Source organism: Pogoniulus pusillus, chromosome 31, assembly GCF_015220805.1.
Source record: "Pogoniulus pusillus isolate bPogPus1 chromosome 31, bPogPus1.pri, whole genome shotgun sequence".
NCBI lineage: Eukaryota > Metazoa > Chordata > Aves > Piciformes > Lybiidae > Pogoniulus > Pogoniulus pusillus.
The window spans coordinates 15,433,096-15,446,124 of record NC_087294.1 but is presented as its reverse complement, the minus strand read 5'-3'; the positions used below and the strand labels follow the sequence as shown (position 1 = coordinate 15,446,124).

Here is a 13,029-nt window from a genome sequence, read left to right as displayed (position 1 = left end):
AGCCACATGCAGGCTGGCACAGCCCCTCAGGAGCACCAAGTCCAACCCAGAACCCTACTGTACAAGACTCACTTTAAACCATAGCCCTAAGCACCACATCCAAACCAGCCTCAAACAGAATCACAGAATTGCTTTCACTGGAATAGACCCTTAAGACCATTTAGTCCAACCATCAACCCAAGGTATTCAGTGAGAAGTATGCCTCTGAATTCATACAATCACAGAATCGTTTGAATTGGAAAAGTCCTCCAAGGTCAGCAAGTCCAACCACCAACCCAACACCACCATGGCCCTTAAGTCAGATCCCAAAGGGCCATGTCCATATACTTTTGGCCACCTCCAGCTGTCCACTCAGTTTTCATTCTGCAGAGTAAGCTCTGAATGAGTTTGGTAAGAAGCAGGAGCAGTTCTTTGGTAAAAATGCTGGAGAAGCACAGAAAGAAATCAGTTTCTTGGCTGCTGTTGGCTTTTTGGTGCTATTCAAACTAAGTGTGGACCACAGGAAAGTATGTGTGCATGTCCCAAAGTGCCATGTGCACACGTTACATGGACACACCCAGGGATGGTGTCTGCCCACCACAGGCTGGTTCCTGGAAGCATTCAAAAGGAGGCTGGGTGAGGCACTGAGTGCCAGGGGTTGGCTGGGTGGAGGGGCTGGTGATGGGTTGGACTGGATGGTCCTGGAGGTCCATTCCAACCTGGCTAATTCTGTGACTCAGCCACAAGTAACCTGCCCTGGCTGACCTGGCTTAAGCAGCAGGAGGGACCAAAGGACTTTCAGAGCTGCCTTCCCACCTCAGCCCCTCTGTGATCGTCTGAATTGCAGCAGAAGCATTCAAGGGTTTCGGGGTGTTGCCTGGTGAGTAATACTCAGTGTAAGTGAGCAATAAAGCAGTAAAGGATGCCCTCAGTTAAGGCAGGAGGCATTTAAAGCCTCACACTTTGGCTGGAACAGCCTTGCTTCTGTCTGAAAAATGAGCTAGGAAACCACTGACACTAAATGATATGGAACTTAAAGATCTCAACCCAGCTTGGATGCAGAACAGCAGCAGCTTCTTCAGGCAGCTGAAAGTGAACTTACTTTGATGACACTTTCTGGCCAGGATTTAAGCATTGTGCTGATGTGTCCCCGGTCGTGGATGCTTATGAAAAGGCCTCTGCAAACAGAAACAAACCAAGCAACCTTTTCATACAGCCAGTTAAATGCTCCAGCAGAAATCAGTTAGATGACAAATTCACTCCATGCAGATGTGTTTCCAACAGACACTGCTTCAGACTGAGAGCAAAATGTCATTCTGCTCTGGTTTGGGTTTCCTTATCTCACAGCATCAGAGAATTGTGGGGGCTGGAATGGACCTCAAGCACCACCCAGTTCCACCCCCCCTGCCATGGGCAGGGACACCTCACACTAACAGAATCACAGAATGGGTTAGGTTGGAAGGGAGCTCAAAGCTCAGCCAGTTCCAAACCCCTGCCATAGGCAGGGACAGCTCCCACTAGAACAGGTTGCTCAAGGCCTCATCTAGCCTGGCCTTGAACACCTCCAGGGAGGTTGTGGAGCACAGAAGCACAGAATGGGACCAAAGATTCTGTGCTCCACAACCTCCCTGGGCAACCTGTGTCAGTTTCTCACCACCCTCACTGCAAACAACTTCTTCCTAACAGCTGCTTTCAGTCTCCCCTCTGCCACTTCAAACCCATTCCAGAGCCCAGCCCAGCGTGCTGAGGTGACCTCGCCCTTGCAAGCTAGGGAACACACTGCTCGGCAGGGGCAGATACAGGCAGGGGGGCTGCTGCGGAGGGCATGCCCTGAGAACACGGGTAAGGACCTCTGGATGAGCACTGAGAGCGCGTCTGGGAGCACTGCAGCACCCTGCCCGGGAGGGGCCACAGCCAGACCACAGCGGACAACAGGGGCTGAAACGCAAACGGCCATGCTGAAAGCACTGCCCTGCCCTGCCCTCCTCCTGCCCTGCCCTGCCCTCCTCCTGCCCTGCCCTGCCCTCCTCCTGCCCTGCCCTGCCCTCTATGCTTTCTGCACACCAATGCAGCATTTCTGGCACAGCAGCCGGAGTGAGAAGTACTCTCAGATGGAAGGGCAGAGAAAAGAAGAGAAGTCCCTTTAGCCTCTTTTACTCTTTCAACCTGAGCTACTTCCCTGACCCTTCTCTTCTTTAGTTTGAGCACTTCTCTCTCTCCGGTGTCCTCCAGGTGAGGCTACACCAGGTTGCAACACAAACACCAGCTCAGAGTCCTGGGAGGCACAAGAGTGCTCAGCTACACTGCTTAGAATGCAATCGGCAACAGCTCTGCCTGCAGAGAGCCCTGCCTGCAGAGAACTCTGCCTGCTGACCGTGCTGCCTGCAGAGAGCCCTGCCTGCAGAGAGCCCTGCCTGCAGAGAGCCCTGCCTGCAGAGAGCCCTGCCTGCAGAGAGCCCTGCCTGCAGAGAGCCCTGCCTGCAGAGAACTCTGCCTGCAGAGAGCCCTGCCTGCAGAGAGCCCTGCCTGCAGAGAACTCTGCCTGCAGAGAGCCCTGCCTGCTGACCGTGCTGCCTGCAGAGAGCCCTGCCTGCTGACCGCCCTGCCTGCAGAGAGCCCTGCCTGCAGAGAGCCCTGCCTGAAGAGAGCCCTGCCTGCAGAGAGCCCTGCCTGCAGAGAGCCCTGCCTGCAGAGAGTCCTGCCTGCTGACCGTGCTGCCTGCAGACCGCCCTGCCTGCAGAGAGCCCTGCCTGCAGAGAGCCCTGCCTGCAGAGAGCCCTGCCTGCTGACCGCCCTGCCTGCAGAGAGCCCTGCCTGCAGAGAGCCCTGCCTGCAGAGAGCCCTGCCTGCTGACCGCCCTGCCTGCTGACAACCTTGCAGGGTTCTGGGTCGCGCCTGGTGCTCCTGAGGGGCTTTGGCAGCCTGAAGGCTCCTGTGCTGCTGTGACTGCTGGGCAGGCAGCAGAGGCACCAGGGGCAGACAAGCTGAGAGCAGCTGTCTCTTGGGCTCCCCAGCAGGCATCACAGCTAGCTCTGGGCTGTCCCAGCACAACCATCAGGGGATCAATACAGGAGCAAGACAAACCATTTAAACGCACGAGTGACAGGAGATGCCATGCTGGGACCCTGAGGTCCACCCTCTGTTGGGTGGATCTGTTTTGGGTCACTGAGCTCAGGAGGCTGCAGAGGTCACTCTACAGCACAAAGTTTGGCTCTTTTTTAGCAGAACTCTGATCTCTGAGGCAATGTAAACAGAATCAAATGGACTATTTGTTTATTATCTTCCAGCAGCAATGGCTCTGCCTGTCTGCAGTGGCAGGGCAGCTCAGGAGAACATGTCAGAGTGTCACAGCAGCAGAATCATCTTCTCTCTCCACTTACAATAACACAGGCTCAGAAAATGCCACACATTTTTTAATGAGGAGAAGTTCAACCTTTTCTCACAACCCTGCATGTTCAAAACGGTGACCTGAATGAGCAACTGTGTACAGAACTACAGTAGAGAAGGGTTTGCTTCCCCAGGCTGCCTAAATCACAGCCACAGAAGTGTTCAGGAGCACCAAGCCCAACCCAGAACCCTGCTCTACAAGATTCACCCTAAACCACAGCCCCAAGCACCACATCCAAACCAGCCTGAAACACAGCCAGGCTGGGGGACTCCACCACCTCCCTGGGCAGCTCATTCCAGGCCCTGACCACTCTCTCCAGGAAAACTTCTTCCTAATGTCCAATCTAACCCTCCCCAGGCTCAGCTTGAGGCCATTCCCCCTTGTTCTGCCTCCAGTTCACTGTGAGCAGAGCCCAGCAGCAGCCTCTGCACAGTGTCCCTTCAGGTAGCTGCAGGCAGCAATGAGCTCTGCCCTCAGCCTCCTCTGTTCCACACTGCCTACCCCCAGCTCCCTCAGCCTCTTCTCACAGCTTCCATCCACTGCTCCTTGTCCTATCCCAGGGAGCAGTGAGCAGAGCCTGTCCCCCCCTCCTGACCCCCAGCCCTCAGATAGTTACAGACATTGATTCAATCCCCTCTCAGTCTTCTCTTCTCCAGACTAAGCAGCCCCAGGGCCCTCAGCCTCTCCTCATTGGGCACTGTTCCTGTCCCCTCAGCATCCTCACAGCCCTCCACTGGACCTCCTCCTATCCCTCTTCAACTGGGGAGCCCAAAACTGAAGGCAGTAGTCAAGATGAGGTCTCAGCAGTGCAGAGTAGAGGGGGAGGAGAACCTCCCCGGATCTGCTGGAACTGAAACTGTTCTGCCAGTTGCTCAATAAATAACTCAATTACTTACACTCCAACAGACACAAACAGAACCCTCAGAAGACTGTGAATGAGAGAATGGTTTACCAGGGGCAGACCCATTCATCTTTAAGACAAAAAAGCCTAACCCACCCTTCTGCTTCAATAGCTATCATGTTTGGAGTACTCTGTGCTAAGGTTAACTGCATAAAGAGCCATTAACAAACAACATCAAGCATGTGTCTGCCTGGAATGCTGCAATGCCAATGATGCTGGAACAAAAACAACACAGAACTGAAGCTTGGGTTTACCTTTTGTATTCCATAGAATCACAGAATGGGTTAGGTTGGAAGGGACCTCACAGCTCAGCCAGTTCCAACCTCCCTTTGTCATTAGGCAGGGACACCTCCCACTAGAACAGGTTGCTCAAGGCCTCATCCAACCTGGCCTTGAACACCTTCAGGGAGGTTGTGGAGCACAGAAGCACAGAATGGGACCAAAGATCCCATTCTGTGCTTCTGTGCTCCACAACCTCCCTAGGCAACCTGTGCCAGTGTCTCACCACCCTCACTGCAAACAACTTCTTCCTAACAGCCACTTTCAATCTCCCCTCTGCCACTTCAAACCCATTCCTCCTCTTCCTGTCATCACAAGACCTTGTCAATAGTCCCTCCCCAGCCCTCCTGCAGCCCCCTTCAGATGCTCCAAGGCCACTCCAAGGTCTCCCCAAAGCCTTCTCTTCTGCAGGCTGCAGAGCCCCAACTCTCTCAGCCTGTGCTCAGAGCAGAGCTGCTCTGTCAGAAGCCTTTGTCAGAAGCCTTGTCTGAGCAGGGGTATAAGGCTGACTCAAAAGCAGTGTGTGAAAAATCCTCCAGAGCAGACTGAAATCATGTAGCCACAAACACAGACACAACTAGAGAAGCACACTGTCACCCCATCCCCGTGCTCTGAGAGGCTGCAGACATTTGCACCTCTCATCATTGTGGAGAGGCTGCTGCTGGGCTCTGCTCACAGGGAACTGGAGACAGAACAAGAGGGAATGGCCTCAAGCTGAGCCTGGGGAGGGTTAGATTGGACATTAGGAAAAGGTTTTTGATGGAGAGAGTGGTGAGGGAGTGGAATGAGCTGCCCAGGGAGGTGGTGGAGTCCCCCAGCCTGGCTGTGTGTCAGGGTGGTTTGGATGTGGTGCTTGGTGCTATGGCTGAAGGTGAATGTTGTAGAGCAGGGTTCTGGGCTGCACTTGGTGCTGCTCAGGGGCTGTGCCAGCCTGGAGGTGTCTGTGATTCTCTTTTAGTTTTCCATGTCAGTTTCTTCTGCCAGGCACACAGGGACAGAACAAGAGGACACAGCCTCGAGTTGTGCCAGGGCAGGTCTAGGCTGGATGTTAGCAGGAAGTTGCCGGCAGAGAGAGTGATTGGCATTGGAATGGGCTGCCCAGGGAGGTGGTGGAGTCCCCATCCCTGGAGATGTGCAAGCACAGCCTGGCTGGGGCACTTAGTGCCATGGTCTGGTTGGTTGGACAGGGCTGGGTGCTAGGTTGGGCTGGATGAGCTTGGAGCTCTCTTCCAACCTGCTTGATACTTTGCTTCTATATTAGGACCTGGCTATTGACCCTGTTTAGAAAGCTCTTAGACAGAAAACTGTCAAGTTGGAACACCCAAACTACTGCACAGCCACTGTGACCTCACTGGGGATTTTCCTCCCTCTTTTGGATCTCACCAAATAGAGGAACAAATGCCTGGGGGTTGTTTATTTAACTGTTTTCAGCTACTATAACTTGCACTGGCCATGCAACAATGAGAGAATGTTGGGCTGCTGAGTAATGAGAGCACTCTGAACAGGAAAGGCTGCTGAATGTGTGAGCAGGGGCTCTGGGTGGTGCCAAAGGACGTGCAACCAGTGTACAGAAAGCAAGAGCTGGAGAAACTCCAGTGCAAGCACACCCCCACAGGAAAACATCCTCTGGGCATGGGCTGGGGTGTACAGAGTCAGCTAATGAAGCACTGCAACGCTTCCAAGTCACTGCTGTCTCATCTGAAATACTACTGGTACCTCACTGCCAGCAGCAGCAGACAGCAGCAGGGACTGCTGGGGACTGGAAAAGACTCTGCACAGAAGAAGCAAGCAAGACTCTCCCATCTCTAAAAAAGACCTTAGTTTCCTGTTTTAAACCAACACCAAATGCTTACCAGCCAGCTGCACCAGCTGCTTGCTGCCTGCTGGATCCCTGCTGCTGCTGCTAGCTCTTTGCCAAGTGCAGGCAGCAGCACCATGCCTCTCCAGGCCATGGCGTTTGAAGCAAGCCCCTTCCACAGCACAGCCACAGAAGCAGAAAGCAGCACAACCTCTTTCCTTACTACTTCCCAAGATCCACAGAATGGCTTAGGTTGGAAGGGACCTCAAAGCTCAGCCAGTTCCAACCCCCTGCCATAGAACAGGTCACTCAGGGTCTCTGGTGACAGCCATGTCATGAGGGAGCTGTACAACTCTGGCAGGCAGAAACTGGATGGATAAATGCCTCATCCAGCCTGGCCTTAAACACCTCCAGGGTTCAGGCTTTCACCACCTCCCTGGGAAACTCCTTCCAGGCTCTCACCACTCTCATGCTGAACAACTTCTTCCTAACATCCAGGCTGACTCTCCCCATTTCCAGTTCTGTTCCATTCCCCCCAGTCCTGTCACTGCCTGACAGCCTAAAAAGTTCCTCCCCAGCTTTCTTGTAGCCCCCTTAAGAAAGGGCAAGGCCACAAGAAGATGTCCTGGGAGCCTTCTCCTCTCCAGAATGCACAGCCCCAGCTCCCTCAGTCTCTCCTCACAGCAGAGCAGCTCCATCTCTCTGCTCATCCTCGTGGTCCTTCTCTGGACCCCTTCCAGCACCTCCACATCCCTCTTGTCCCAGGGGCTCCAGCACTGGATGCAGTACTCCAGGTGGGGTCTCAGCAGTGCAGAGCAGAGGGGCAGGATCCCTTCCCTGCCCTGCTGCCCACACTGCTCTTGCTGCAGCCCAGGCTCTGCTTGCTCTCTGGGCTGCCAGAGCTCACTGACAGCTCAGACTGAGCTTCTCCTCCAGCAGAGTAATTATCTCTCAAAAAAATGAGGGAAAAAAGGAAGCTGTTGGAGAGAAATGGGATTCTGTCTTGGTGCAAGTCCTGAGCATTGATATGCAACTGTAACTTGCCAAAAGAATATTGCTGGCTTAAAAAGCAGAGATAGAGATGTTGAAAAGCAGAGCCCCTAACTTTCATGTGGTGTTGGCACAGGAGGGAAAAGATTAGTCAGAGTCAAGACTTTTGACTCAGGATCCTGTACTTTCTGTCCAGTTTCCTGCACGTAGAGCCACGAGAGGACTCTTTCAACAAACCAGGCAAGAAGGGTCCCACAGGCGCTGGAACACAAAGTGTCCTGCCTCCTGGTGAAAAGCATCAGCACAACACATCGGCACTTCAGAGGACTCTGGGAGGAGGAGGAAGATAACCATCACAGAATCACAGCACCATGCAGGCTGGCACAGCCCCTCAGCAGCACAACTCCAGCCCAGAACCCTGCTCTACAAGACTCACTTTAAACCATAGCCCCAAGCACCACATCCAAACCACCCTGAAACACAGCCAGGCTGGGTGGCTCCACCACCTCCCTGGGCAGCTCATTCCACTCCCTGAGCACTCTCTCCAGGAAAAACCTTTTCCTAGTGTCCAATCTAACCCTCCCCAGGCTCAGCTTGAGGCCATTCCATCATGTTAAGATTCCACTGGCTCAGAACAGTGATGCCCTTGAGAAGATCAATTTGAGCACTCCAAATTTATGAGGAGGGAGAACTTTCTGCCCTAACCTCACATAAGAGCCAGTGGAAGCCCAGGGAGGTGGTGGAGTCCCCATCCCTGGAGGTGCTGAAGAGGTGGCTGCATGAGGCACTTGGTGCCAGGGGTTAGTTAATTAGCAGGTGTTAGGGGATGAGTTGGACTGGATGATCTTTAGAGGCCTTTTCCAACCTGGTTAACTCTGTGATTCATGTCAAGAACAGCAGCACAAACCAAATGAGAAGCAGCCAGGAGTGTGTGAGGGGAAGGCACAAGGCAGCAGAGAGGCAGACACAGCCAGGACAGTACTCAAATGCTTTCTTTTGGCTCTCTGGCACAGAAGCCACCAGGGATGCCTGCAGAGGAGCCCCGAGGCTTGCTAGCTGTCTTCCTCAGAAGGCTGTGCTAAGAGGAGGGAGAAAATGACCCAACACTGACTGCTGCCAAACACTCTGAGAATCCTGTTTTGAGGAGGGATGGTCTCATTTCCTCCTGCTCGCAACCCAGATGTATTCCCTCCAGAAAAAACAGAGCAATGCAGCATCAAGAGGTAGGAGCTTAGCCTGAGAGCCAGAAATTCCAGGGCTGTGATGTGTTTTAGGACAAAGCTTTTATGACCATGATGAAAAGCCCCTGGAAGTTTATTTGCATGAGCAGTCAGCATGCAGCTTGTGAGAACAGGAAGAGGAGAACAGGTAAAGCTCCAACTCAGGCAAGACTAAGTCAAAAGCTAGCTGTAAGGATGGCCTGTGCCATGCTCCCTGCTGATCTCATGCTTCCAGCCCCATCCACTAATGCTTTAGGAACACCTACATGTGAGCAACAAGTACACAGAGAAAACAACACCCACAGAATCCTAGAATAGAATCATGGAATCAGCCAGGTTGGAAGAGAGCTCCAAGATCATCCAGTCCGACCTAGCACCCAGCCCTGCCCAACCAACCAGACCATGGCACTAAGTGCCCCAGCCAGGCTTGGCTTCAACACCTCCAGGCACAGTCACTCCACCACCTCCCTGGGCAGCCCATTCCAATGCCAATCACTCTCTCTGACAACAACTTCCTAACAACATCCAGCCTAGACCTGCCCTGGCACAACTTGAGGCTGGGTCCCCTTGTTCTGTCCCTGGGTGCCTGGCAGCAGAGCCCAATCCCACCTGGCTACAGCCTCCCTGTAGGCAGCTGCAGACAGCAATGAGCTCTGCCCTGAGCCTCCTCTGCTGCAGGCTGCACACCCCCAGCTCCCTCAGCCTCTCCTCACAGGGCTGTGCTCCAGGCCCCTCACCTGAGCACAGGGGCAGAAGAACCTCCTGAGCCAGCCCAGGATGCCATTGGCTCTGCTGCCCACCTGGGCACACTGCTGCCTTCTCTTCAGCTCCTCTCTCCCAGCACCCTCAGCTCCCTCTCTGCCTGGCTGCTCTCAGCCACTCTGTCCCCAGCCTGTAGTGCTGCTTGGGGTTGCTGTGGCCAAAGTGCAGAGCCCTGCACTTGGCCTTGTTCAGTCTCATCCCCTTGGCCTCTGCCCACCCATCCAGCCTGGCCAGGTCCCTCTGCAGGGCTCTGCTACCCTCCAACATGTTTATAGAGATGTGAAGGGCAGTGTTGGGAGGACAGGGCCAGGCTCTGCTCAGTGATGCCCAGGGGACAATGAGTGTAAGCTGGAGCAGAAGTGGCTTCACCTAAAGACAAAGGAAATCTGTTCCCTGTGAGGGTGACAGAGCACTGGAAGAAGCTGCCCAGGGGGGCTGTGGAGTCTCCGTCTCTGGAGCTATTCCAGAGCTGCCCAGATGTGTTCCTGTGTGCTCTGCTCTGGGTGCTGCTGCTCTGGCAGGACTGGATGAGCTTTCAAGGTTCCTTGCAGTCCCTAACAACCTGTGACTTGTAAGGAAGGAGAACAAGGGTGAAGAAAGAGCTGAAAGAATTATTCCAGAAGAAATGCTTTGTGCTCACAGCTTGCTGAACAGGATCTGCTTCCACAGGTAAAGAAAAGAAAGCAAGAAGAAGAAAATAACTTCCAAGCTAAGGCTGCCACACTTTGCCTTTTCAGAGGCTGCATCTGTATCTTCAACATGCAGCACCAGAATCAAGAGAGCTGCTTTGAAACTGGTTCCTTCTCTACGTGACTGCAGGGGGAAGTTACTGCAGAGGAGCTCTGCCATGCCTGGGTGGCTGCCTGAGTCATCAGGGCCTGCTCTCCTCATGCTCTGTTTGAAGTGGCTTTTCCTTCTAGGAATGGCAATACATAAACAGTCACCTCACACTGGAACCACAGCCACAGCCTCCAGCACAGCACTGCTTGGCAGCTGCTCCCCTCCAAATCCTGAGTTTACACAAGAATCTTACACTCCTCAGTGCTCTCTGCACGATGTAAAAAGTGGATTTTGGATTCTTAGCAGAAATTTCCATTCAGCTTTGCCACATTTGTTCTTTTTGGATGGCTGAGGGAACTGAAAGAGCTGTTACACTTCAGCAGTCCATGGATAGGAATGGATTGCTCCTTGGAAAGTCAGCAAAAGCTGTCACAGGCAAGGACATGCTTTGTGCAAGTGGTGACTGTTCTACTTCAGGAGTTTCTTTTGTAAATGATGGAGAGAAACTGCATCAAAAAGTGACCCAGCAGAGACTCTGAGATCACAGAACCACAGAATGCCAGGGGCTGGAAGGGACCTCCAAAGATCATGTGATCCAGACCCCTGCCAGAGTAGCAGCACCCAGAGCAGGTCACACAGGAACACATCCAGGCAGCTCTTGAAGATCTCCAGAGAAGGAGGCTCTACAATGCCCCTGGGCAGCCTCTTCCAGTGCTCTGTCACCCTCACAGGGAAAAAATTCCTCCTCAGGTTCACATGGAGCCTCCTCTGCCTCAGCTTGCACTCAGTGCCCCTTGTGCTGGCACTGGCATCACCCAGCAGAGCCTGGCTCCAGCCTCCTGCCACTCACCTGCACATCTTTATTAACATTAATCAGGTCACTCCTTAGTCTCCTCTCCAAGCCTCAGCTCCCTCAGGCTCTCCTCGTAAGGAAGATGTTCAACTTCCTTCATCAGCTTTGTGGCTCTGTGCTGGCCTCTCTCAAGCAGCTCCTTGAGCTGGGAGACCCAGAACTGGACACAATATTCCAGATGAGGCCTCAGCAGGGCAGAGTAGAGGGGCAGGAAAACCTCCCTCGACCTACTCCCCACAGCTCTTCTAATCCAGCCCAGAATGGCACTGGCCAAAAACCCAAAGAGTCAGACTTGATTCCAACAGTGGTAAATCAAATCCTACTTTCAAGAACTCTCAGTTATAAGGATGATTATTGAGCATTTGACTCATCACTGCCCCTGTTCAGAATAGCTGAATCTCACTGTCCATGTGCAGGAGTAACAACCTTTTCAGCACAGCAGGAGGAAGAGCCATGGGGAAGACAGAAGGTCAGCACAATGCTATTCAGATGCACCAGTAACTTTATGCTGCTCTGCTACCCCAAGGCTTGCAGGAAGTCTGCACTGAAGCTACTCCAAAGCCTGGCTTGTGAAAGGCTCTTTTTATGGAGATAATATTTGAAATTAAAAGGAAAACAAAATCACAGAACCACAGAATGTCAGAGGTTGGAAGGGACCTCCAGAGAGCATCCAGTCCAACCTCCCTGCCAAGGCAGCATCACCCAGGGTAGGCCACACAGGAATGCAGCCAGGAGGGTTGGAAAGTCTCCAGAGAAGGAGACTTTCTCTGGGCAGCCTGCTCCAGGGCTCTGCCACCCTCACTCCAAACAAGTTTCTCCTCCTCTTGAGCTGAAACCTTCTCTGCTCCACTTTGCATCCATTGCTCCTTGGCTTCTTGCTGTGCAGCACCCAACAGAGCTTGGCCCCCTCCCCTTGACCCCCACCCCTCAGCTGTTTGCACACATTGCTCAGATCCCTTCTCAGCCTTCTCTGCTCCAGACTCAACAGCCCCAGGGCCCTCAGGCTCTCTTTGCAGGGGAGATGCTCAAGTGCCCCACTCATGCTCCTGGCTCTCTGCTGGACTCTCTCCAGCAGGTGCCTGTCTCTCCTGAGCTGAACACTGAATCACAGAATCTGTCAGAGTCAGAAGGGACCACAAGGAGCAGCCAGTTCCACCCCCCCTGCCATGCCCAGGGACACCCTACCGTAGAGCAGCCTGCACACAGCCTCAGCCAGCCTGGCCTCAAACACCTCCAGCCATGGGGCCTCAACCACCTCCCTGGGCAACCCAGTCCAGCCTCTCACCACTCTCCTGCTCAACAACTTCCTCCTCACGTCCAGGCTGAATCTATCACTGACCACATCTCCTCTCAGCCTTCTCCAGCCTAAACAAGCCCCAGGCTCTCAGTACCACAAAGTGATGGTGACATCCACTAATGATTCAAGCAAACCCATCAAGCTTCCCATCTACACAGCTCTGACTACAGGGGAGGCTACAGAGCGCAGAGCAGAGAGCTGTGGAGCCCTTGCGTGCTGGTGTAGCTGTGCTCACTGCCTGGGGAACTGCAGGGGGAAACTGCACCCAACTGAGAAAATTAAACTAAAAGAGAAAAAACGTTGGGAAAATGTCTCCACACCCTGTCCCTACCTCCCTGAGCAGTCTTGAGTGTGTCTAAGCTCAGACTGAAGAACAGTGTTGAGGGTGGTTTGGATGTGGTGCTTGGAACAGAACAGAACCAAGCAGGTTGGAGGAGACCTCCATGCCCATCCAAGCCCAACCTAGCACCCAGCCCTATCCAATCAACCAGACCATGGCACTAAGTGTCCCAGCCAGGCTTGGCTTCAACACCTCCAGGGGCAGTGACTTCATCCTGTGACAGAAAACCACACAGAAGGCTCCAGTGCCTTGCTGCAGATCCCACTGGAAGGCACTGGCAAGCCCCCCTCATACCACTCCCTCATCTCTCATCACAGTACAGACACTACATACAGAATAAAAGCAGTACAGCAACCAACCTAGGAGACAGACTGTGAGCAGTGGAACAGGTGCTCTGGGGAGTGCTTGAAGGTGCCTGCAGGTACCTAAATACAGAAGCTTT

At 53.4% G+C, this 13,029-nt stretch overlaps 1 protein-coding gene across 1 annotated transcript in view; it reads right to left on the bottom strand.

Annotated features, from left to right (window-relative positions):
* ME1 (malic enzyme 1) overlaps nt 1-13,029 on the bottom strand; it is a 92,797-nt gene that overhangs the window by 56,478 nt on the left and 23,290 nt on the right. The window contains exon 4 of the mRNA XM_064169265.1: nt 1,082-1,157. Within this exon, the coding sequence (XP_064025335.1) occupies nt 1,082-1,157 (76 nt within the window). The remainder of the gene's footprint in view (nt 1-1,081; nt 1,158-13,029) is intronic.